We start from the raw sequence: 25782 nt of genomic DNA on the forward strand, positions 1-25782 counted from the left end.
CAAATCTCTTGCAGCTCTGCTGTGTGCGTGCACCAGCTGCCTACAGGCCAACTACACGTGCGAAACAGATGGGGCCTGCATGGTTTCCATCTTCAACCTGGATGGAATGGAGCACCATGTGCGAACCTGCATCCCCAAAGTGGAGCTGGTCCCTGCTGGGAAACCCTTCTACTGCCTGAGCTCAGAGGATCTGCGCAATACCCACTGCTGCTATACTGACTTTTGCAACAAGATCGACTTGAGGGTGCCCAGTGGTGAGTGGATGCCCTTGTCAGACTATTGGCTCATCTTGGAGGTAGGGCACCCCATCCTTTCATCTTCACTGCCTGCAATGACAAGGGATGGCATTCCTCTCAAGTCAGGGTTGTAGATTCAGAACAAGAGAGGCATATTTTCAAGTTAGTTCCAGAAGTGAGATCTGTGTTTTGGGTAGTGACTGAACAGCCATCTGCAACAGAGCCAGGCAGGAATCCCCACAGAGGATGTGGGGCTGATCTGGAGAGAGATGGCACCAGAGCCTTTTGAAGCAGTCTGCTCTGTGAAGGGTCATGGGCAGATGTGAAGAGGGGCTAGAATTAGGAAAGGGTGGCCATGACAAGGTTTACCATTTAGAAAGTATCACATGGCAGATCCAGGGAGAGATGCTGGAGAAGAGCCTAAAGGAGTGTGGAAACTGGCATTTATCCTGGAGGCCAAGGTGGGATCCTGACATGATGTGAAGTTCCAAAGTGAGTTTGGTTTGCCCATTGAAGGGGCAACTCAATCAAAGAAGTTAGCATTTTGAGAACATCTAGGTAGACAGACAAACCCAGTAAGACCAGAGAGATCAAAGGAGCTCAAAACCTTGAGGGGGAAGGGCCTTCTTACTTGGGGGCAGTGTTGGAGATAAGTAAGCTCACAGCGTTCCCTTGTATTCACTCTGTGTTCCTTCCCTCCCCTCTCTCATTTGACCCAGGTCACCTCAAGGAGCCCGAGCACCCTTCCGTGTGGGGCCCTGTGGAGCTGGTAGGCATTATTGCTGGCCCAGTCTTCCTCCTGTTTCTCATCATCATCATTGTTTTCCTTGTCATTAACTATCATCAGCGTGTCTATCACAACCGCCAGAGACTGGACATGGAAGATCCCTCATGTGAGATGTGTCTCTCCAAAGACAAGACGCTTCAGGATCTTGTCTACGATCTCTCCACATCAGGGTCTGGCTCAGGTACTGAGTTCTGCAGGCACTGTGTCTGTTGGCTCTCATGACTGTTTCCCAGCAGGAGAGAGTGTTTGTGAGGAAGGCCGGAGCCCTGTGCTTGTTTCTACTAGCATTGAGTCATTTGGTTTCATAATTCCCCTTTTTTTGGAGTCTGACGTGTAATAAGATATGATAATGGGTTCACAGCAAATCTTTTATACCCTGGGACTCCAAAGGTCAAGTGCAAAACTCTCCATTGGAGGAAACCCTGTCTCCCTTCAAGTCCTGTAACCATACATCTATTAAAATTCAGCTGGTTCCACCTGAGCAGTGGAGTGCTCAATTGCAGGGCCCATTTTGAGAAACAGGAGTGTGCCGGATTTCTGTGAGGTGGTGACAGCTAATCATTGATCTCTGAGCAACCACAAGGGGAGTTTAAGGACATTGAGTAAAGCTAGAGTTGGGATTTGGTGAATCATTGACTTGTACCACTGCCCAAGGGTTTTTTGGAGGGGGTTACCATAAAGGCAATTTGGGCTTCCAGCATAGCATCAGTTCCATTTCCTGTAGTGCCTGTTGTTGACCAAGTCTTTCTTAGATGAGGGCATTGAACCCAACACTGGACCTTGGCATGAGACCAGAATTTTGGATAGAGGGAACTGGACATGACTGCAAAAGACTTTTTTTTTTTAAATGAAAATAAACAATTGGTTTAGTCGCAGTGGTATTCCATTCTTAACAACAACAACAACAAAAAAAAAACTCAGCCTCAAAGATCAGAGTTGCTGTTCTAGTTAGAACACACAGGATCGTATCTGTGAGAATGTTTTTATGTTTCCTTGCCATGGGACAGACTATTGTTCTTTAGGGAAATTATGCCATCCATCATGGCAGACATTCCTTCTTGAACACAGGAATACTTTGAGCTGTCACATCTCCTGAATTTCAGTGGTTTCACTTTTATTAAGCTCGGCAGTAGAGAGCACTAAAATGATGGATATATTTAAAAGCTTCATATTTTTAGAAACAGAAAATATATGGGCTGTTCTTTGCTGAAAGAGGTGGGGCAGTGGTTAGACTTGCCTGGTTGATTCTGTGACTTGATTTGCTAATGGAGGAGGGTAGCTTAAGTATTCAAGAGTCTTTTCAGGTCCAGGACCGGCTGAGGCTAGGGAGGCATGGTGTTTTCTTACTTATCTGAAGTAAAATGGTTAATGACTGTTCTTCTCTCTGGGTGGTTTAGTCCTTTCTCAGGTCAGAAGGTCCAGAGGTTCCAAGGTGTTGAAGTAATAAGTCCATGCTGCTTATGCTACTTCCAGTTCACTTTAAACAAATGTATGCTGAATACCTTCTGGAAACAAAGATTTAAAAAAAAAAAAAATCTGACCCAGGATTGGATAGAAGAGACAGGGATTATTGGGGAAAATCTTACAGAGATGTAGGTGAAGGAACTGGAATTTTTAAGAGAGGGAAGAGAACATTCTAGGCCAAGGAGAACACCTTGTATGAAAAGACAAAAAAGACATGAAATTTCATAGTATGTATGTTTAAGGACTTATGATAAGGAAGCCAGCATGGTGTGCCCTACTAGGTGGCTGGGGAAAGAGGCTGGCCCAGGTGTGAAGGACCCTTGGGGGCCATATTTTATCTTATAGGTAGGAGGCATCTACTGAAAGTTTTCACTTGGGGAAATGCTCTTTTTTTTTTTTTTTCCTTTGAAAGGAATTCTGACAGGGATGTGGAGGATGAATCTGTTCATTTACCAACCTCCTGTTAGGAAGGATGGGGTGAGGCAGGGCTATGTGTGGGTGTGTAGGGCAAGAGCAGGGTGAGATGAAGGCAGAAAGACCAGTTGGAAGTCTTTTAAAAGAATGGCCAGCTGGGCATCATACTGCACACCCATAATTCCAATGACTCTGGAGGCTGAGGCAGAAGGATGGCAAGGTTGAGGCCAGCTTCAGTCACTTAATGAGACCCTGTCTCAAAATTTAACAAAAATAAATAAATAAATAAAGAGGGCTGGGGAGATAGCTCAGTCGGTAGAGTGCTTGCCTCTCAAGCATAAGGCCCTGAGTTCAATCCCCAGCACCGCAAAAAAAAAAAATAAAGAGAGGGAGAGAGGCACTGGGGATATGGCTGAGTGATAAAGCACCCATGGGTTTAATCCCCAGTATATAGATAAATGAATGAATGGCCAGAGTAGGACAGGGGATGGAGAGGAAGGAGGAGTCTAATTTGAGAAACATTTTGGTAGTTCTGTACTGTTGCAGTTAAAAGCATGGACTATGGAGAAAGGCAGCCCTAGATCTTAAGCTCTGCTTTGTCACTTTCTGCTTGTATGAATTTGAGTGAGTTACATAATGTTCCTTTTTGAGCCTTATTCATTTTCTCATCTGTAAAATGGGAATAATAACAATACTTACCTTACAGGTGGTTGTAAGAGAAATGAGACAGTTTATGTAAGTCTTTAGCATAGAGCCTCATGAATAGTAAGCACAGAAAACAGTGCACATGAACCAAACTAGGGATAAATAACAGTTATTGATTGTGGGAGGGAGTGAGCGTTTGAGCCAGTCGTGATGGGAAGGGTGATTGGATAGATAGGGAGATAGTGAGTGAGTCAAATGAAGCAGGGACAAAACCTACATAGACAGTAAAATTAATCTTAAAATTAGTATGGATAGTCCTCCATCCCTGACTGCAGCTCTACCTATAAGCAGAACTTTTGAGTGCTGACCACCTGGGTTTTCATTAGCTACACAACACTGTCCTCTAGTGGCTGATGAGCAGAGCAGCTCTGAGTCCATAAGCCCTGGCTTTTCTTTTCTGCCCTCTTCCTCGTTCCATCAGAATAAAGCAGATTTGGGTAGGTTGGCCAACAGGTGGCTGGATGCAGAGTTGTTAAATCTGGTCGAACATTTACATTCAAATCCATTATCCATACTAATTGGAGGAGAAATTGCTTTGCTAAGGAATACCTAATCATAGGCATTTCTCTTTTTGTGTTCACTCACTTCCAATTGCTGCCTGGCTCAGCCTGGCATTAGATTCCCTAGGCATGGTGCAGGGGCACATGCAGCTTTCCATGGTTAATGGACCAGGAAGAAGGAGGGCCTTTCCAGGGTAGCAGTTAGTGTGGAATTCCAAAGTCTAGCACATTGGTAATGTCTGATTTCTGTTCTTTGGTCCACAGGGTTACCTCTCTTTGTCCAGCGCACAGTGGCCCGCACCATTGTTTTACAGGAGATTATTGGGAAGGGCCGATTTGGAGAAGTATGGCGTGGCCGATGGAGGGGTGGTGATGTTGCTGTGAAAATATTCTCTTCTCGTGAAGAACGGTCTTGGTTCCGGGAAGCAGAGATATACCAGACAGTCATGTTGCGGCATGAAAACATCCTTGGATTTATTGCTGCTGATAATAAAGGTAAAGGACTGCGCTTGGGATACAGGGTGTTGCTTGGGATGAACAGCTCTTTGTTTTCATAGTTATTGCCCATAGAAAAAGAGTCTGAATAAGGTCATAGTTTTCAAACTCTTCAAGGCATAGAGCCTTTTATTCCATAAAAAGCTTATATAGAAACCCAAGTTATTGAGCAGATCAACAAAATACACACCCTCACCCTACCTGCTCAGTTTCTCTTCTTTGTTTTTTGTTTTCTTTGTACTAGGGATTGAACCCAGAGGTCCTTAACCACTGAGCCACATCCCCAGCCCTTTCTTTTGTTTTGTTTTTTTTGGAAATGTTGAGACATTAGAGGGTTGGCATTACCTGAAGAGGCTTGTTTTTTTGTTTGTTTGTTTGTTTGGTTTTTTGGTGGTGGTGCCGAGGATTGAACCGAGGGCCTTATGCTTGCAAAGCAAGCACTCTACCAACTGAGCTATATCCACAGCCCCTTTCTTATTTTGAGACAAGGACAGAGTCTTGCAGTTGCTAAGGCTGGCTTTGAACTTGTAATCCTCCTCCTCAGCCTCCTGACCACTGGGATTACAAGCATGCACCAACACACCCGACTTGGTTTCCCTTCTTGACATTCTCCTAAACCCACCTCCAGTGTAGTCCCATAGGAGCTCCTCTAGTCTGTATTTTAAAAATATTTTTTTAGTTGTAGATGGACACAATACCTTTTATTTATTTATTTGTTTGTTTGTTTGTTTTTATGTGGTGCTGAGGATTGAACCCAGTGCCTCACACATGCTTGGCAAATGCTCTTCCACTGAGCCACAACCCCAGCCCCACTAAGTCTGTTTTGAAAATTGACAGAATGAGGAATTATGGTCTCACCCCTGCTAGGAAAAGATGACCACATAAAAGTAATAAGTCGGGCTGGGGAGATAGCTCAGCTGGTAGAGTGTTTGCCTCGCAGGCACAAGGCCCTGAGTTCGATCCCCAGTACCGCAAAAAAAAAAAAAAACAAAAAACAAAAAACAAAAGTAATAAGTCCATGTTATGTGACATAACCAGCATTATATATACTTGTAATGAAGCAGCCACTGAAGAACAAAGATCTGCCTATGTCCAGAATATCACCTAGTAGCTTTTGGTTTTGGCTTGACTCATACCTGAGGTCCCTTATTTTCTCTCCCACTCCCCCTTTCTTGCTTTAGTTTTGAGTCTCTTGTTTGTGCCCAGGCACATCCTTATTTTTAAGGACCTCACTGAGTAGTAAATTTAGAATTGATTATAGGCGGCAACCCCAGGCTGTTCTAGTGGGCACACATTGGAGGTGAGTCACAACTGAGCTTGATTGACACAAAGGTAGCAGGAATTGGCCAGGAAGAAAATTCAGTGGGAAGGGCTCTGAAGACATGAGCAAAGATGAGGTGTGTTTGTGGTCCTGCACCTAACTCGGGGTGGCTGTGTCGATGCAAAAAACTGGTGGAGAGGTAGGCAGAGGCTAGGTTTTAATGAGCCTTTTTGGGAAGATTCTTATTTTATTCAAAGTTAAGTGTAGTAACTGGAATTTCATTAATTAATTCAGTAGCATTTATTAACCACTGTGGGCCAGGACCTCTGCCAGCTGCTTGGATCATCACACATAAAAACAGGACAGTTTCTGCCTTCACAGACCTCCCAGAAGGAGAGGGGACAGTCACCTGGCAGTAGTGCACCTAGAGCACAGAGAGGGCCTTGAGGGGACTGGGTTCATGTTTTAGAAGAGTCTCTGACAATTGTGTCCTTGGCACAGTGACTTAGAAGTTAGTGTCTACAAAGCCTGGGAAAGATGCTAAGTATTTGTTTCTTCTTCCTAAAACAACAGCAGACTGCTTATTCCTCACGTTGCTGTGGGCGTTGGTGATAGCCTCAGCTGCCCCCAAGCAAGAGAGTCTTAGGATTGCTTAGGGGAAGAAAAGGAAAGGAAAATGTTTTACTTGCTCTGAGTAAGCTGTTCCTCTTTAAAACAGCATCACTTTTGATAAAATTTATATCTTGACATACATTTGACAGGACCCAACCATGTCTTTTCTTAACTTACCAGCAGGGTCCTCAGGACTGGGTGATTGGTAGAGTATGGGAAACTATGAGTTGGGTGGTCCCTTGATTGTGATAAAAGAAGCCAAGGTTTGTGCATTTCCAGCAGCCACTCCCTTTATTGATTCTGGCAGCTTGTGCGAGTAGGGATCTGACTGTCGAAGCCCATGCTAGGGCCAGGGAAGAAGAAAAATTGGTCTCCTTCATTCTTGCCTTTTTACCAGGACATATTTAGTATGAAATATAGTGAAACCAGCACCAGTCTGGAATTTGGGCGCTCTCAATCCAATTTCCAGTCTTCCTTGTGATAGCAGCAAGACTTAATTAGATTATTGGCTTTTGGTATTTCTTTTTTCCTTCTTTCCTTCCTCTGCCCTCCTCCATCCCATGGCCCCATGTATAAAAGAAAATGAAGTGTATGCTGGCCACCTCCACAGATCTTTTGAAGGGTAAGATTCTGGGAATACTTGGAAGTAAATTATTCATGCATTGGAAGGCATTTTTTGACCTGAAATACCTTAATGCAAAAGGAGATCTTTCCTGTGTTCACAGATAACTCCTGGCCTGATGAGAGCAACAAACTGGAAAGAAGCTTTACAGTGAGGCAGGTGCTGCCCTCAGGCCATGTTGAGATGGTCACTGGCACACAGAGGAGGACTTTTGCAAGGTCTTCCTCTGTGGTAGAGATGGGTGCAGCCCACTGCAGTTCATTGTAGATGGGCGAGTCTCGTCAGGATCAAGAGCAGTATTGCAATAAAACTGACAAATCCTGTACTACTTTCTTTAAGCATATTATGTGTTTCCTCTCCTGATACCTCACTGTTTTTGTTTTTTTTTTTTGTTTTTTTTGTTTTTTTGTTTTTTTTTGGAGGGGGGTCTTGTACTTCCAAGGCAGGCACTCTACTGACTGAGCTATATCCCTAGCCCAATACCTCACATTTTTAACTTGGCAGAAAAATGGAGTGCTATTCAGAATCCTACAACCCACCTGAGAGAAATAAGAGAGCAGCCCAGGAGAGGTGTACTGTTCCTCTGCCCTCACTGGAGCCACTATAGATGAGACTGGCCAGGCGGGCATCAGGAGGTGTGGAGGCAAGAAACGTGAACTCAGGCTAGTGACTGGATCTTGGGCTGTACACATTCTTCCTTGTTGCTGTTAGTAATGCCTTTTCCGGAACTCATCTCTGTTCTCTGCAGATAATGGCACCTGGACGCAGCTGTGGCTTGTCTCTGACTACCATGAACATGGCTCCCTGTTTGATTATCTTAACCGCTACACAGTAACCATCGAGGGCATGATTAAGCTGGCCCTCTCTGCTGCCAGTGGCTTGGCACACCTACATATGGAGATTGTGGGCACTCAAGGTGAGTGGAGCCAGCTGAGGAATGAGGTGCTCAATAGACTAAAAGCTGTCCATCCTGATTTTGTTCTTAGAAGTCCCTTTTACCAAGAGAGTTGAGGCTGGACCTCAGGAACTGTAATTTAGTCTGAAGGACAGAGGTTTGAACTTTGCATGAAAACAAAAGACGTACTGGCGGTCTCCCTAAACTTATCAGGGAAATTTGTAACATCGGTGTTCAACTATTTGACAGTGGCGTGACATAATCATTTGTTAAGGAATAATCCTCTCAGATGCCCACAGGACACATGTAAAAGAATGGAACTTAAAAGATAAACCAGTGTGACAGGAGCATCAGTTTAGTAATTTCACACATTCATTGCTGGGAATAGCTGACTTATAGACTGCATGGTAGTTAGACCCTAGGCTCTACTGATCTAGAAAGGTTTTCCTGGAGGAAGAAGACCTGGAACTTTGCTGCGCATTGTTCATCAGCTTCTGGGGATGTCCTAGGTTTGCCACAGTGAAGGTGTGATTCCTGCATCGGGATGCCTGGTTGACTGGGGCAATGGTTCTTGCTGAGCACAGTAGGAATCCAACCACACCAGCTGGATTCTGTTCCTAGCCTCTGCACTGGTATTAATAGTTCCCAGCCTCAGGCTTGTGTGGTTCTGAGAATCAGCCAACACAGGAGCTTCTCTTTGAATTCCTCAGCAGCTTTATATCTGAGCTGCTCAGGGTAGGAGAGTGGTAATAGTATTAATAGTAATGTTACCTAATACTCAACATGCTTCTAAGGTCTTTACTTGCCTTCATGAAGGCATTTTCCTTACAACATTCCTGTGAAGAAAGTACCATCATTTTGATTTTCTGGATGAGAAGACTAAGGTACACATGTCACTGGGTTAGCAGGAGACAAAGCCAGGACTCAAACCCACACAGTCTGGCTGCTGACTCTGTGCTTTTAACATTTATACCACCTTTCTTTAAAGATCCCTGGTTTTTTCTCTGCCAGGGAAGCCTGGAATTGCTCATCGAGACTTAAAGTCAAAGAACATCCTGGTGAAGAAAAATGGCATGTGTGCCATCGCAGACCTGGGCCTGGCTGTCCGACATGATGCAGTCACTGACACCATTGACATTGCCCCAAATCAGAGGGTGGGAACCAAACGGTAGGAAGGCCCTGGCCTCAGCCCCGCTCAATGGCTTTTACTACATATCCCACGTGTGCCCTTTCCATATGCACAGGAAGAGATGTAGAAAAAGGAGGTGTGGTCCTTGCTCTGGGGCAACTGGAAGTTCAGTAGAACACCCACTTCCCTCCTAGAAAGCTACACAAGTAGCTGACACTTTCACAAGTGCCAGGAGCACAGCTTCATAGAATTACATACACATAGGTGTTGCTGCTATTGGGGGTGGAGGGACAGTGGAGGAAGAGAAACTGGAGCAGGATTTGGCAGAGGGGCTAGGGAAAGAGGGGAAATATTGGAATCCAAAGGGGTGGCTTGTGCAGAGGCCCTGGAGGAGGCAGGGAGTGTTTTGTCTGGGGTTTGGAGAACAGGTTTGCCAAACTAGAGCAGAGCTAATCTAGACTGAAGTACCCATAAGGATTATGGGCCTGCTTCCACTTTGTTGAAAAATGAAGTAATAAGTAAGGATTTGTGGTTGACCTTACAAGTTGGAAGTGGGACCCCCCACTTTTACTAAGATAGAAGAGGAAGTCTGCTGAATCTAAGTGAATTTCCTTCAGTGTTACTGCTGCTTTTTGTCCTTTTGACCTGAATGATTGCACCTACCCCAGCCCCACAGAGTGGGGCCTGAGGTGATGCCCTGATTTATTATGGGAGGATGGTGACTCAATTTGTAGTGCTTACTCACAATTACCACTCAGACACTAAGGGTGACTTTGATCACCTCTAGAATTAATCTGCACCTACCTGCAATCAGGTAAGATAACAAGAGAAGTTTAAAATGAAATTTAAGCTCAATATGGATAAAGCTACATTTAATAAAGTGAAAGACTCCACTATGTCCTTTTCTGGCCATGTGGCCCACAGAGCTAGCTCTACCAGGATATCAAAACAGGCTTTAACAAACAAATCTTGATGGTTAAAAAACAAACAGGACCGGGGATGTAGTTCAGTGGTAAAGGACTTGCTAACATATAGGAGACCCTAGTACCACAAAAATACATACACAAACATGTACATACATACATACTTACTGGTATCCTGCTATTCCCAGGTCTAGTATTGCTGAAGGTATTGCTTGAAGGTTCAAGTCATGAGAGCGTGCAAGGAAGAGAAATGCACACTTCAGCTCCCCAAGGGCCCGTGATCAGTACTTTGATTTAAAGAGAACAGACAGGTGTGGTGGTACATACCTATAATCCCAGGTATATTCGAGTCTGAGGCAAGAGGATCCCAAGTACTGGCTGGGCAACCCAGGAAAACCCTGTCTCAAAAAAAGAGGCTGAGGATGTAGCCCTGGTACCATAAAAAATAATAATAAAGAGCGTAATCATCATGTTCTGTGCATAACTGTGTTTCTTTTGCTGTTGCAGATACATGGCCCCTGAAGTACTTGATGAAACTATTAATATGAAACACTTTGACTCCTTTAAATGTGCTGATATCTATGCCCTCGGGCTTGTATATTGGGAGATTGCTCGAAGGTGCAATTCTGGAGGTAACATTTCTCTTTTACTTCTGCTTCTGCTTCCAGTTCTAGCATAATGGGTCTCCTAAGGGTGCTGGTATTTTACTGCCCTGCCTTTTATTGACAACTTGTTGGGTGCCTGGTGCCAGAGCCCTGTCACATTCAGGGTTCTCATCAGGGGTGCAAAACCCTGTAGGCAATTGTATAAGGATGTGTTGACGCTTTAACCCACCTTGTTGAATGGTGTTAACCATCTAGAGGTTCGTTTGACCTTTTTTAAAAAAACACATGGTCTTTATTATTAGAGGTGGGGAATGCCCTTGGCTTGAACAGCCCAGGTTTAATTCAGGAATCTCCTTATATCAGAGGCAGTGTGTCCTAACACACTGGCTGAGCCCCTGGAACTGAGCCAAGTTCCTGGGAAACCCTGGTGTTCATGACTACAGGAATAGTAGAAAATTTGCAGGAACACATAGAATTTTCTCAAAATGAGTTTTTTCCCCATAATTAAAAAAAAATCAAAAAAATCTTTTTTTGCAAATAGATAAATATCAGATTTAGCAGAAAACACTTTATTGTCAGCTTATATCAGTATTTTATGATGACTTCCAAGTATTCTGGCACATGATCAAGTTCAAGAACCTCTAGAGTCCTGCCCTTATGCCATTTGTCTCTGATGGAAGAAGTCCCAGGGCAGTGGAAGTGGTTGAATTAAAAATAACTGATAAGTCTTCCAACAGAACCCTTTTGTCTGTTATCGCCCTTTTCCATCTATGATATTTTTGCTAAGATTCAGATAATGGAGGAAGTACCCAGGTATTACTCATGGAATTGTACTTCTTAAATTTTGATTAGTATATACACAGATAAAACAAACTAAGAAAAATCTGGCTGCATTGGCCTAGAAATGTGAATAAATTCATTTCTTCTTTCTCATGACATCCAGAAATTGAGACTTAGTATGTAATAATACTAACATATATTCAACACTTGCTATGTGTAAACTCAGTTTAATCTGTTATTACCATTATTTTACAGATGAAGAACATGAATCAGAGAGAGGTTAGGTAAATTATCCAAGGTCACACAACAACAAGAATTGAAATTCCAGCAAGCTGAGGCCAAAATTTAAGCCCTTAACTACCGCTTAGATAATTACTAAGTCAAACTTAGTTTAGAAATCTTTTCTGTTAACTCACAACAGCAGGGCTTTTTGGTTTTTTTTTTCTGGAAAAAGATATGAGAAAAATTACATTGGATTTTAAAAAAAAAATTAGTTGTATATTAATACAATGTATTTATTTATTTATTTATTTTTATGTGGTGCTGAGGAATGAACCCAGAGCCTCGAATGTGTGAGACAAGCTCTCTACCACTGAGCTATGGCCTCAGCCCCTGGATTTTTTTTTTTTTAAGTTAATTTTTTTATTATGGAATTCTTTCTTTGTGACTGTAAAAGTTAAGGACTTAAAATATAACACTGTTATCATACTTTAAAAAAATGAATGTTAAAAAAAAGCTCCTAAGAGCTGGGATTGTGGCTCAGTGGTAGAGCACTTGCCTAGCATGTGTGAGGCCCTGGGTTCAATCCTCAGCACCACATAAAAATAAATAAATAAAATAAAGGTATTGTCCATCTATAGCTAAAAAAATTTTTTTAAAAGAGCTCTCAAGCCATGGAAAAGCATGGCAGACACTTAAATGCATATTACTGAGTGAAAGAAGTTAATCTGAAAGGCTATGTATATAAACTATAAAGTTCCAAATATAGATACCGTGGAAAGGCAAAAAACCATGGAGATGATGGGTCAGTGAGTTTCATTGATTGTGACAAATACACTGTTGGGGGCAGGATGTTGATAGTGGGGGGGAGTCTGCATGTGGTGGAGTGAAGGGCATATGGCAACTCTGTGTACTTTCTGCTCAATTTTGCTGTGAACCCAAAACCATTCTACAAAATAAAGTATTAAAACATTTTTAAAAGTGAATATTAATTCTTTTTCTTTTTTTGGGGGTGCTGGGGATCGAACCCAGGGCCTTGTGCTTACAAGGCAAGCACTCTACCGACTGAGCTATCTCCCTAGCCCCTGAATATTAATTCTTAATATCATTTAACATCTAGTCAGTTTTAAGCCTTCCTAGTTATTAAACAGTTTGTTCAGATCAGGTTCCGAATACAGTCTGTCATTGTAGTCAATTGAGGGACTTGTTAAGTCTCTTCTAGTCTATAAGTCCCTTCTCCATTTGTTTTCTTCTTCACTTTATTTTATTGGAGAATCCAAGTCATTTGTCTAGTGAAGTTTCCCAGGATAGATTTAGCCTGTTGCCACCCTTGGACTTCACACATTCTTTCTTGTATTTCCAATGAATTAGTAATTAAATCTAGCAGCTAGAATTGTATATGGTTTTTGTTGTGTTTTTGACAAAAATCCTTCATAGGCGTTACTCTGGACTTCTGTTACAAGGCACATAATGGCAGTTATCTTTCCTTTTGCGATGTTAGCAACCCAGGATAATCATTGTTCAGATCCAAATTCATTAGAATATTTTTTTTAGAATTTCATTCATCTTCAGTGAATTAATTGGATTTTTTTATTTTTATTTTTTGAGGTGCTGCGATCAGACCCAGGACCTCAAGCATGCTAGGCAAGTGTCCTCCCAGTGAGCTACATCCCCAGCCCTGAAGTTTTTTGCTTTTTTTTTTTTTAAAGTTTTTTTCTTGAAAGTGAAATTTCCCCTAGTTATCTATTTGGTTATCAAGATGTATAGTTTTTTTTGTTGGTACTGGGGATTGAACCCAGGGGCACTTAACCACTGATCCACATCCCCAGCCCTTTTATTTTTTTATTTAAAGACAGGGTCTTAATAAGTTGCTTAGGCCCTCATGAAGTTGCTGAGGCTGACTTTGAACTTCATTCCTCCTGCCCCAGCCTCCCAAGTTGCTGGAATTACAGGCATGCACCACTGCACCCAGCAAGATGTGTAGTTTAGATAGGGAAAGCAGGAAAAATACTTGACTCTTTCCATTTATTTACCATCTTTCAAAACAGTAGCATCCTGCAAAAGTGATTGAGGTTTCTTTTATTAGAATTGATATGAACTGGAGGATTTAAAAATGCATTTTTCCTGCCTGGCAGACAGTAAACTCTTGGAGGTTCACTTTCTCCTGATAACAAATGGCTACCTGGAATAATTTTCTCAAGCACCAATTATTTTTCTTATCTTCAGGGTTAAAACATATAAAAGTATGTCATGTATAATTAATCTATAATACCATAAATGATAATGTAAAACCTAAATAATTTGGTGACCTGAGGGGCTGCCTTGTATTTGAAACATGCTTTCTATCATGCACTGACAATGCATTTTGTTATGCCCATTTTGTTTAAGTAAGGTGTGTAAGATATATACCTTTCTAGATCAAACTGTGTGTCACATTTTGTACTACTTACGATGATAACCTTAAGACTATCAGGAGAAATATCATTTCCATTTTATGAAGAAAGGAGCCAAATTATTAGTTTTGCTTTTTTAAAAAATTACCAGTCTTTAAAAAAAAAAATTACCAGTCTACATAATTAATCAGGGTGCATTTTAAGTTCTAACTTTGTTATATAATGCATCATTTAAAAATACCAAGGAAAAGATCCTTTGTTTTTAATGATGAGGAAGTCACACTAGTTGGCAGTATTTGATTGTAAGAAATCAATAAAGTAATTGTTTAAAAATAATAATAATAAAATACTTGTTTCCATCAAATTTTTTATAATAACTTTATTTTGTTTGTTTGTTTAATGTGGTACTAATTCCCTCACACATGCTAGGCAAGCCCTCTACCACTGAGCCACAACCCCAGCCCTCCATCAAATTTACTAGCATTATTACTCAAATGTTTTTATCTTTGGCCAGTTGAGAGCTTTTCAATTTACTACCTTCTGAACTGACCCCAATAGTCCTTGATAGTTTCTGTGCTTCATGTAGCTGGTTTCTTGTGTGCTTGTGGGGGGTGGTTTTGGGGGTTTTTTTGGTGTTGTTGTTTGTTTTTTAATTTTTTTTTTAGTTGTAGATAGACAAAATACCTTTATTTTATTTTATTCATTTTATGTGGTACCAAGGATGGAACCCAGTGCCTCACTGTGCAAGACAAGCACTCTACCACTGAGCCACGATCCCAGCCCCTTATTTGTTTTTGAGACATTGATGAGACTGACCTCAAACTCCTGGGCTCTAGCTGTCTTCCTGCCTTAGCCCCCAAGTGCTAGGACTACAGATGGGCACATGGCACCCAGCTCTACTTTTGTGTATGTCTTGTCCTGTGCCTAGAATCCACCTTCTCCTCCAAGGAGCCCTAGTTCATCTTAGTGGGAGGTGGCATTACATATCACAGTGCAGGTATTGTCATTGATTTTGAAGTAGTCTCTTCCTTCTGTTAATAACTCAGGTAGATATTTTCTTTTCTCCCAGGAGTCCATGAAGAATATCAGCTGCCATATTATGACTTAGTGCCCTCTGACCCTTCCATTGAGGAAATGCGAAAGGTCGTCTGTGACCAGAAGCTACGTCCCAACATCCCCAACTGGTGGCAGAGTTATGAGGTAGGAAACTTCCTTCCTTCCTGTGACTTTTCCCATCTACCTGATTTCTGTACCTCAGAAAAGAGTTTTTTAAGCTTGAGTGTGGTAGCATCTGTAAACTCAGCTACCTAAGATGAGAGACTGAGGCATCAGGGTAGTAAGTTCTGGGCCAACCTGGGCAACTTTATGGGATCCTGTCTCAAAGAAGGCTGGGTTTGGAACTCTATGGTAGAGCACTTTTCTAGCATGTGCAAGGATCTGGGTTCAATCTTCAGCCCATAAAGTAAGAAAAGAAAATACCAACCCCAGATACCCCTTGAGTGCATCCCTAATCTGAAAATCCAAAATATGAAACTTCTTGATCACCATTATGATGCCACAAATGAAAATTCCACACCTCACCTCTGTTGACAGGTCACCCTGACCTCATGTGATAGGTTGCAGTCAAAATGCATGTGCTTCTGGGTGTGGGTGCATGCCTGTAATCCCAGCCACTGGGAGATTGAGACAGGATGATGCAAGTTCAAAGCCAACCTCAGCAGCTTAGCGAAGCACTTAACAACTCAGTGAGACCTGTCTCTAAATAAAATATTTTAAAAGGGCTGGGGGTGTGGCTCAGTGGTTAGATATCCCTGGGTTCAATCCCTGGTACCAAAAAAATAAATAAATAAAAAATCACCATACCAAAACAAAACAACAAACACACAGGTGCACTAAAAATACTGTATAAGGTTATATTCAGGCTATGTGTATAATAAGGTGTATATAAAACAAATGAATTTTGTGTTCAGACTTGGATTCCATCCCCAAGATACCTCATTATGTATATGTAAATATGCCAAAGTCCGAAAGAATCCAAATCCACAACACTTCTGGTCCCGAGCATTTCAGATAAGGGATACTAGCTTTTACTTTTCTGTGGTATTATATACTGAACCCTCTGGGGCTGTAGTCATTTGTCCTAGTAGCTCTACAGTGCCCTTTAGAGGCGCCATCCTAGAACAAGAAAAAGACAGATAAGGGAGTTAGGAGGTCAACAAGAGACAAAAACAAAAAATGAACTGGGAGGGGTTAGACCTGTTGCAGTAGAGAAATGGCTGTGAGACATGGTTGGCAGGTTCTAGAGAGGAGTTAAGGAGAGGCATCCATACAAGAAGGCTGGAAACTGTAGCAGAAGGAACGACCATGTGTGAGGAAGTGGTCTTTCTAAAAACTCAGAAGAAGAGAAAGTGACAGTGTGAAGGGGTTAGTGTAAGGAAGGAGAATTGGAATTTGGTACCAATGGTAATGAAATGGGAAGGGACAACATTTGGCGGGAATAGTTGAAATGAGGACAAATCTGTCACATCTCTTTCTAACATGGGGTTCTGAAGGCTTTGAGTCTTCAGGGGAGCAAGAGTGGCCCAGCTGAGTGCACATGGGCTGCCTTTTCACTTTGTAACCCTGCTCTTCTTTCTACTTATTTATATATTTCTCTAACTTTATTTGAGATATAATTGACATGTGTAATTTGATATGTGTGTATATTTTGAAAGGATTACCATAGTTTAGTTAACACATCTGTCACCTTATCTAGTTACCTTTTTTTAAAAAAAAAAAAAAAAGGCCTTTTTTTTTTTTCAGTTGTAGATGAACAGAATACCTTTATTTTATTCATTTATTTTTATGTGTGCTGAGGATCGAATCCAGTGCCTCACATGTGCAAACAAATGCTCTACCACTGAGCCACAGCCTCAGCCCTAGTTACCTATTTGATGAGAACATTTAAGATCTGCTCACTCAGCAAATTTCAGGCGTATTGCAGTATTGTTAACTCCGGTTACCCGTGTGGTACACTGGGTACCCCCAAAGTGCTCATCTTACAGTGGAACAGGAGAGGTAGGTCATCTCTGCCTTTGACAAGTGTAACCACTAGAGGGCATTTCTGCATTTAAGAACCAAATTACTCAGCTCACATTTTAGTGGATGCCTTCTCATTACATAAATAGAGCAGCATTTTCCAAAATGTTCCTCAAGCATCTCAGGTTAGCTTCACTTGAGAGTGAGGCTGAGGCTGAAAGAGCTGGCCGTATCTGGAGCATTTGCCTTCCCCTACACAGCCTGTCCCTTAAGGAAGGAAAAGCTTGAGAAGCATTTTCCTGCTGGAGGAGCTGGGGGCAGATTCTAACAGACTCAGCCTGGCTGGGGAAGCATCAGGGAAACCAACCAGTGCCCAAGTAGGGACCAGAAAGACTTCTCTGGTTATAGTCAAGTTGACAGCCCTTTGTCTCTGCAGGCATTACGGGTGATGGGGAAGATGATGCGGGAGTGCTGGTATGCCAATGGCGCAGCCCGCCTGACTGCGCTGCGCATAAAGAAGACCCTGTCACAGCTCAGCGTGCAGGAAGATGTGAAGATCTAACCTGCTCCTCTCCCCTGCACACAACCCTGGGCAGCGAGAACTATGTGCAGCTGCCATGTTGAGCGTACAGTGGAGGCCTACCTCTCGTTTCTGCCCAGCCCTCTGGCCAGAGCCCTGGCCCACAAGAGGGACCGAGCCCGGGAGATGCGCTCACTCCCATGTTGGGTTTGAGACACAGACACCTTTTATATTTACCTCCTGATGGCATGGAGACTCTGAGAGCAGATTATGTGGAGAACTCAATGCCACAACTCAAACTGGTTGCAGTGGGAAGTCCACAAAACCTGGTGCATCTGGCACATAGCCAGGAGTGGTGAAAGGGTGGCTGGGGAGGGGCCGGGAGGAGCCAAGCTGTTGCCAGTGCTAGGCAGCACTGGAGTTTTCCTCCAGAGACCAGCCTGTGGCACACCAAGGTGGTCCAGAGGAACCAGAAGTGTAGCCCCTCTCCCAGGCAGCTCTGAGCCACGCGCTCCCCTCCTCACGCAGACATCGGGAGGGACTGCCAATGGAGACGGAACCTGCTGCCTGTCTGTCCAGCCGTGTGTGCATGTGCTGAGGTGCGTCCCTGTTGTGCCTGGTCTGTGCCACGCCCTTACACGTGTGTGTACGTGTGTGTGTTTAGGTACGCACTTACTTGCTTGAGCTTTCTGTGCATGTGCAGGCCGGGGGTGTGGTGTCATGCCGTCTCTGCGTGCTGGTGCCTCTGTTCATAGTGAGCAGCATCTAGTTTCCCTGGTGCCCTTCCCTGAAGGTCACTCCCTCCCTTCCTCCAGACCCTGCCCAGTGGCACTCTCTTCCCTGCTGGCTGCTCTGCCTGCCCTGTGTCAGCACAGTTCTCCATTTCAGGCTGAGGAACCAAAGCTGGCCCAGTCGTCCATGGCAAGAGAAGGTTTGGGGTCAAAATGTGACTCTGGGAGCAGGGGTGGGGGTGGGGGGTGCAGTGAGAGCAGGGAAAGAATCTTGGTGGAAGTCTTGGGTGTTGTGGTGAGCATCAACCGTGGGAAATGAGCTGGCCCAGAGCATCGTCCTCAGCAGCATCAAGGAAGAGCCAAGGAATTTGAAGCTAGATCTTGGGATTCAGATCGGAATGTCACATCTGTCTGTCCCATCCCAGATTCTGCAAACAGCAGTGTATATTTTTGGTGGTGGTGGGTTTGGGGTGGGGAAGGGAATGGGGGGCAAGGATTTGGGGAGGGAGTCGGGGTGGGAGGGAGGCATCTGCATGGGCTGCCTTTTACTGGATTATCTGATCAGGGTGGAGGGAAGATGAGAGATTTGCATCCACTTCAGGGGCCCTACTAAAGGGAACAGCCTGAGCTGAACATGTTATTTAACCTAAGTATAGTATTTAATGACGTCTAGAAGCACGGTTGTGGGTGGTGATTTGGTCAGCATATCTTAGGTCTATAATAACTTTGAAGCCATAACTTTTAACTGGAGTGGTTTGATTTTTTTTTTTTTAATTTTATTGGGAGGGTCTGGATTTTAACTTTTTTTAATAATGTTAAGTTTTTGTAAAAGGAAAAACCATCTCTATGTGATAATTACCTCTCAATCTATTTGTTTTTAAAGAAATCCCAAAAAAAAAAAAAAAAATTCTCCAATCAAGCGCACATAGCTCAATCACACTGGAATTGTTTGTCCTTGTACCTGAGCCTGTTCCCAGTCAGCAGTGATCTTTCCTCTCTACCCTGGGGCTTGGTCTCTCTTGCATTCTGTCCCCATCCCCTGAGCACCCCAGCCTTGTGTGCGTTGTCTGATTGGCTGCACCTTCTCCATGCATTTACTTAGCAAATGTGTGTCGAGTGCCTCCTGGGTGCCCAGCGCTGGGCCAGGCCTGGGAATACCACTGTGAACTTGACAGGCTTGGGTGCTGCTCTTGGAGCACTGAAGAAGAAACTAAATCCAGTAAGTGGGTGCTTGCTTTGAGACCCCTGCACATGTGCTTTTGAGTTTTCATGATTGGATCTGAGAGTCTTTTGAGCCTGGAATTAATTTTTAAATATGACCACCGAGGAAAGAGGACTGACCACCCCCCACACACCCCTTTTGCAAAGAGAGACTACTGGTGGGTAGTGAGGCCTGGGGTTTAGAACCACAGGCGAGACCCCAAAGCTCTGCATTCATTCTGAGCCCCCTTCCTGCCCCAGGGGAGGCACATTATGTATGCAGCCTAGAGCATCCCTGCCTCCAGCCCAGCAATCCCCTGCCAAAGCCTGGGGAGGAGGGAGAGCCCTCTCCCTGTCCTTGTCTCCCCATGCTCCTGCTTTTTCTATTTATTTCCCCGATGTATTGCTTCTTTCCTTGCTTTAAAGGAGATCTTCCTCTAATCCTTGGGCCAATTTACTGGCCACTAATTAATATCCCTTAAGATATCAGTTGTGTCACTAGGGGTCCTTATTTCCCCACCCCTGCTGACCTCCCACTTACCTGCCCTGCAGCAGCAGAACTGTGGCGGTTACAGGTGATGATGGAACTTAGGCTCCTGTGCCCCAAGTCACAACTAGCCTCTGGGATCTGCCAACATGCACCCACCCAGCAACTCCCAAACCACTAGCCCACTCCCCAGGGGCCTTCCTGCCCTCACCACCCATGCAGTCCAGCTCCTCCACCTCTGGGGAAGACAGCAGTTCCCACACCCACCACTGTTAACACCAAGTGAAAGTTGGGGAGAAACTGAAGCTGGGTTTTTTGGCTCCCTGAGGCTAACCCTGATCCATAGGGCTACCTGCACCTCTGGATTCACAGACCAAGTCCAAGCCCGTTCTTACGTCGCCATCAAGGCCCCCGAACGGCATTCTCGGTACTTCTGTTTGTTTTTGTACATTTTATTAGAAAGGACTGTAAAATAGCCACTTAGACACTTTACCTCTTCAGTATGCAAATGTAAATAAATTGTAATATAGGAAATCTTTTGTTTTAATATAAGAATGAGCCTGTCCGATTTCTGCTGTACATTATTAAAAGTTTTATTCACAGAGCTTTTTGGTGCCTTCTGTCTTCCATATGGAGAATGACCACCCAGCGATTGCCAGGGAGTTGGGAATGGGGCACGCTGCTCTGAGTTTTTGCCACCCTCACTGTCCAGGTCTGATGTGCACCCAATGTGTAGCAAGCAGGTCATGTTCAGAAGAGGTGCACATCTGGACATACTAGGTCTTCCTGAAACTTGCTTTGTTTCACAGAGCGTGGGCCTAGCGTGTCAGGCAGCAGGAGACAGGGCATCCTTGTCAAAGGCTTTATATTTGACTATCTTTTAGCACTTTTCTCCGATTACAAAAGAGGGTCTCAATCCTAGTCATTCACATACCGTTAGGTCTTAAAGTCAACCTACAGCCATCCAATTTTTCTTCCCTCCTCTTAAATTGGGGTGTACTTGTGAATTCTGGGATGATTACCTGGCTGAGATGAGAATCTCCAGTAGTTTTACTGGTATTTTCAGAGGATGGGTGGTTATGAATCCTATACCTCTAGGTTGAGAGGATCCAAAATAGCAAGTACTAGAAGCATAACGTTTCAAGTTTAGGTGGGGCCCTAATGGTCATCACCCACTCGTGTAGTATCCCTGCCAGGTGACTAGCCTCACTCTTTTAACACTTTGGGTCATGGCTTCCATCTGCAGACTTCTGCTGGGTAAGAAAGAACTGGGCAACCTCCACATGCCTTCTGCAGGTTTCTAAAAGCAGTTATTCTATGTGAGGTCCCTTTAAATATTTGAAGGCAGCTGTCATTCAGTCAATATTAGCAAATACTTAATTGAAAATGTGTGCTAAACAATGTGCCAAAAATTGCTTTATATAAACTGCTTTAATCTATAGAACACCCATATAGGGTTGACATTATTCTTGTTATGGGTTAGGAAATGTGGAGATTTAAGAAGTCAAGTAAATTGCCTAAGATCATGCAGTTTAGGGGTGGGAAAGACCTTGGATCTGGATGTTGCCCACAGCACTTAGCCAGAGCAGTCTTGCTCTGTGGTTCTAGGTTCTTCAACCAAGCCAGCTGCTTTCTCCTGAACCTGGTTAGAGCCTCAGGCCAGAAAAGGTGCGTAGCACTCAACCAGGTACTAACTGACAGCACAGATAGAACAGGAATCTACAGAATGCTTGATACCTGAATGTCATCCCAGGACTTTATCCCATCTCTTAGGCTGAATAAAAGTCAGCCACCTTCTCCCTGCATCCTGCATGCAGACAGTATTTTGAACTCAAGTGAAGAATCTCGTACATTTTTCACTGTTAAACTTGCCCATCGCTACAGGCCTGTCACTGATATTTATTTTATTTTTTAAAAATATTTTTTAGGGGCTGAGGAGATAGCTCAGTTGGTAGAGTGCTTAAAATATATATATATATATATATATATATATATTAATATATTTATATATATATATAAAATATATATATATATTATATATATATATTTTAGATGTTGATAGACCTTTATTTTATTCATTTTTTTATACATGGTGCTGAGAATTGAACCCAGTGCCTCACACATGCTAGGCAAATGCTCTACCACTGAGCCACAACCCCAGCCCCCTGTCACTGATTTTAAATCCTGGTTGTTACCCAGAGTTTTCCATTGTTCTTCCATCTCATGTTGGACTGAAGAAAAGTAATTTACTTCTATAACTTTGCTTTAATTTTGCCACATATCCCAATAACCCAGTCAGCTACTAATTAAATTGTCCTTGTGTCCTGGCCATAATTCTTCTCTAACAGCAGAAGCCAGGGCCCTGCCAAGGTATAATTGTGTCTGCTGCATCTCTTTGATCTATTTACTTGTTCTTTAAAAGGAAAGGTAAAGTGCTTTGTAGTGAATCTCAACCCAATTCAAATGAAGGCCCCTTATGGGCCATCCTTTCAATAATTGGTCGCCTTGCCAGGCATGGGTTATGTGTTCACCTTACCATTTTGAAAATCAGGGTGGCGCCCTTTCTTGTATCTCTTCCTGTACCCTTGAAAGTTACTTTGTCTCATCTTTCTAAGGCATATGACAGGAGAGCTGAATTTATTTGGTTTTTGTTTCACACATCTTAAATCTCTCATCCCCAAGCCAGTGTGTGTTCTGATCTTAACAGTCCTGCAAGTATGTTTGCCAAATACGACCAAAATAAAATGAAGAGTAGAACGTGAGAGGTACACATAAGAAAGGTGGGGGACAGGAAGAAAGTTTTGGATCAAGCCAGAAACGGTGTTATTAATCAGGGTTCTCCAGAGAAACAGAACCAATAGGATGTATATGGAGAGAGAGAGAGAGAGGAGAGAGAGAGAGAGAGAGAGAGAGAGAGAGAGAGAGAGAGAGAGAGAGAGAGAGAGAAATTGAAGGAATTGGTTCATGATTATGGGGGCTAGTAAGACTGAAATATGCAAAGTGGCCAGTAGGCCAGTAGGCTAGAGATGGAGGGAAGAATTAATGTAGCATTCTTGTCTGAAGGCAGAATCCTTCCTCAAGGCACCTGTCTTCCAAGGCCTTTGATTGGATGAAACCCACCCACATTATTAGAGGGGTTATGTTTGGATAAATATCCCCCAAAGCCCCATGGGTTAAAGTCTTGGTCCCCAGACACCGTGCTGTTGGGAGATTCTTTAAGAGGTAAGGGCCTAATGGGAGGTTTTTAAGTAACTGGGGGGGTGTACCATCAAGCTTGGTCCCTTCCTCTCTTGCTGTGAGGTGAGTGGTTTTGCTCTGTTGTGCTCTGCCACCATGATGTGCTGCCTCACCACAGGCCCAAGGCAATTGAATGAATTGATCATGGACTGAAACCTCCAAAACTGCACATCAAAATGAAACTTTCCTCTTTATAGGTTAATTATCTCAGGTGCGTGTTATAGTGATGGAAAACTGACTAACACAGGATATCTTCAAGTCTACTGATCTAAATGTCAATCACATCTAAAACATTTTATACCTTTATGGTAACATCCATGCTGCTATTTGACCATACAGCTATAGTCTGTAAATTGTTGGGTGTTCCATGGTCAAATGGGTTTTAAGGCATATGGCAGATAGTCATGGGTCCTGGTTTTAGGGTTTGTTTGTTTGTTTTTGTTTTGGTACTGGGGCTTGAACCCAGGGACACTTCACCACTGAGCTACATCCCCAGTCCTTTTTATGTTCGTTTGTTTAAATTTTGAGGCAGGGTCTCCCTAAGTTGTTCAGGGTCTCTCTAAGTTGCTGAGGCTGACCCTGAACTTGTATCCCTCTTGCCTAAACCTCCCAGATTGCTGGAATTACAGGCATGTGCCAGAGCACACAGCACCTTGGGGCCTTTTGAGAATGCTCATTGGAAACTCAAGATGGGGTCTAACAATGTAGGAAGATTTCTGGGGAAATTGGATAGATTATTTAGGTATTTTTTGAGCAATATTAGTGTATAAATCAGTAGGCAGAACACAAAGATATACAATCTATGGTCCCTGACCTGCTTCAAGGAGTTTTTAATCTAGAAAGATAAGGAGTTTTTAATCTAGAGAGATCAATATGTATAGAGATAATAACAATAAGGCAGATTTGGGCAAGTTGCATTACAAAGTAACATGGCAGGTGTCATGGAACCACAGGTGAGAAGGAGTCTAGGAAAAGAAGAGATAAGGTCCTTCCCTCCAGGGCCTGCATTCCTAGTGGAGGAAGATAAGTACTCTGATAGGGACAAGACAGAACACTGTGGGGAACATAGAAGCCCTTGGAAATTGGAGTCAAGAGAAGAGACATGTATTTTAGAATAGGCACCGGCCTGTTGATTGAGAGACAAGAGGGGGCTTCAGTCAAAAAGAGTGTTGCCATTCAGAAAACGAAGATGCTCCGTGTGGGGCATGGTCACAGCAAGGAACTCAAGGGTGGGAGGAGGGAGTCTTTTGGAGGTATTCACTGCTGAGAAGTCAGAACTTCACCCTGAGGGCCAGAAATGGCAATATCTAGTATCAATGCCATCACCTCTCCTGGGACAGTTACTTCGGACTGTGCTAATCTATTAGTAATTTTTCCTCTTGAATTGGTCTCTAAATTTTCCTCAACAGCTAGCATGCTTATTGCCCCATAAGTTAAAATCTATTTCTCAGCTGGTCGCTGTGACTGACGCATACCTGTAATCCCAGAGATTTGGGAGGCTGAGGTAGGAGGATCATAAGTTCAAGCCCATTTTAGGCAATTTAGCAAGACCCTGTCTCAAAATAAAAATAAAAGTGGGCTAGGGATGTAGTTCAGTGGTAGAGTGCTGGCCTGGAATGTACAAGGCCCTGGGTTCAAGCCCCAGTAACACAAAAGAAAAATACCCTTAGACAAGAGAATTTATAAACAAATTTATTGCTTACAGTTCTAGAGACTGAAGGTGACACCAAGACCAAGGTGTCAGCAGATTCGGTGTTTGATGAGGAGGGCCTATTCCACATTGATGGTGCCTTACCATGTGGCAGCAGAGAGGCTCCCTCAAAACTCTTCTGTGGGCTGGGGTTGTGGCTCAGTGGTAGAGCGCTCGCCTGGCATGCGTGAGGCACTGGGTTCGATTCTCAGCACCACTATTTATTTTATTTTGAATAAAATAAAGATCTACTGACATCTAAAAAATATTAAAAAAAAAAAAAAGAAAAAGAAGAAAAAAAAAAAAACTCTTCTGTAGAAGCACTCACCTCCTAATGACCTTACCTCTTAACACTGTCACATTGGGTATTAGGTTCCAACATGAATTTGGTGTTGAAGGGGCACACAATATGGTCCTGTTTGTCTTTTGAGAAGATCACAGTACTGACTTTGAGAGGCAACTGCAGCTGTGGTAGAGCTGGAAAAACTGGGAGGGGAGGAGAGACACTGGGTAGCACACACAGGTTTGGGCAGGATCCGAAGTAAAGCAGGAGGGTTTGGGCCTGGCAGTCTTGCATATGAATTTGGGGGTTGGGGAAATTGGCCTGCACAATGCAGGCTCCTGGGAGAGGAAACTAGGGATTAAGTAACTGAGCAGGTGTGTTTGCCAAGAGGGAAGAGCCTGGGGCCCTAAGAGCTATCCTTTTCTGTCTTTACTAGTTGTCCCTGTGTTGAAACAAGAGGATAAGATAACACGTCCTCCATGACTTAAGAGTGGTGCTGTAAAGAGAACGGTGGTTAGTCTCCCTTTCTTCTGCCACTCTTAACTTGTTTAAGCCAGAAATATCCTATCCCCCACA

The 25782-nt window shown here is 43.3% G+C and overlaps 1 protein-coding gene across 1 annotated transcript in view; it reads left to right on the plus strand.

Annotated features, from left to right (window-relative positions):
* Positions 1–18767, plus strand: part of Acvr1b (activin A receptor type 1B) — a 41052-nt gene extending 22285 nt beyond the window's left edge. The window contains exons 2-9 of the mRNA XM_047551473.1: positions 15–254; positions 956–1204; positions 4371–4601; positions 7845–8012; positions 9003–9159; positions 10551–10675; positions 15110–15240; positions 17495–18767. Of these exons, the coding sequence (XP_047407429.1) occupies positions 15–254; positions 956–1204; positions 4371–4601; positions 7845–8012; positions 9003–9159; positions 10551–10675; positions 15110–15240; positions 17495–17620 (1427 nt within the window). The 3' untranslated portion in view covers positions 17621–18767. The remainder of the gene's footprint in view (positions 1–14; positions 255–955; positions 1205–4370; positions 4602–7844; positions 8013–9002; positions 9160–10550; positions 10676–15109; positions 15241–17494) is intronic.
* Positions 18768–25782: the final 7015 nt, after the last annotated feature.

The sequence above is a fragment of the Sciurus carolinensis genome, chromosome 4 (assembly GCF_902686445.1).
Source record: "Sciurus carolinensis chromosome 4, mSciCar1.2, whole genome shotgun sequence".
NCBI classification, from domain to species: Eukaryota; Metazoa; Chordata; class Mammalia; order Rodentia; family Sciuridae; genus Sciurus; species Sciurus carolinensis.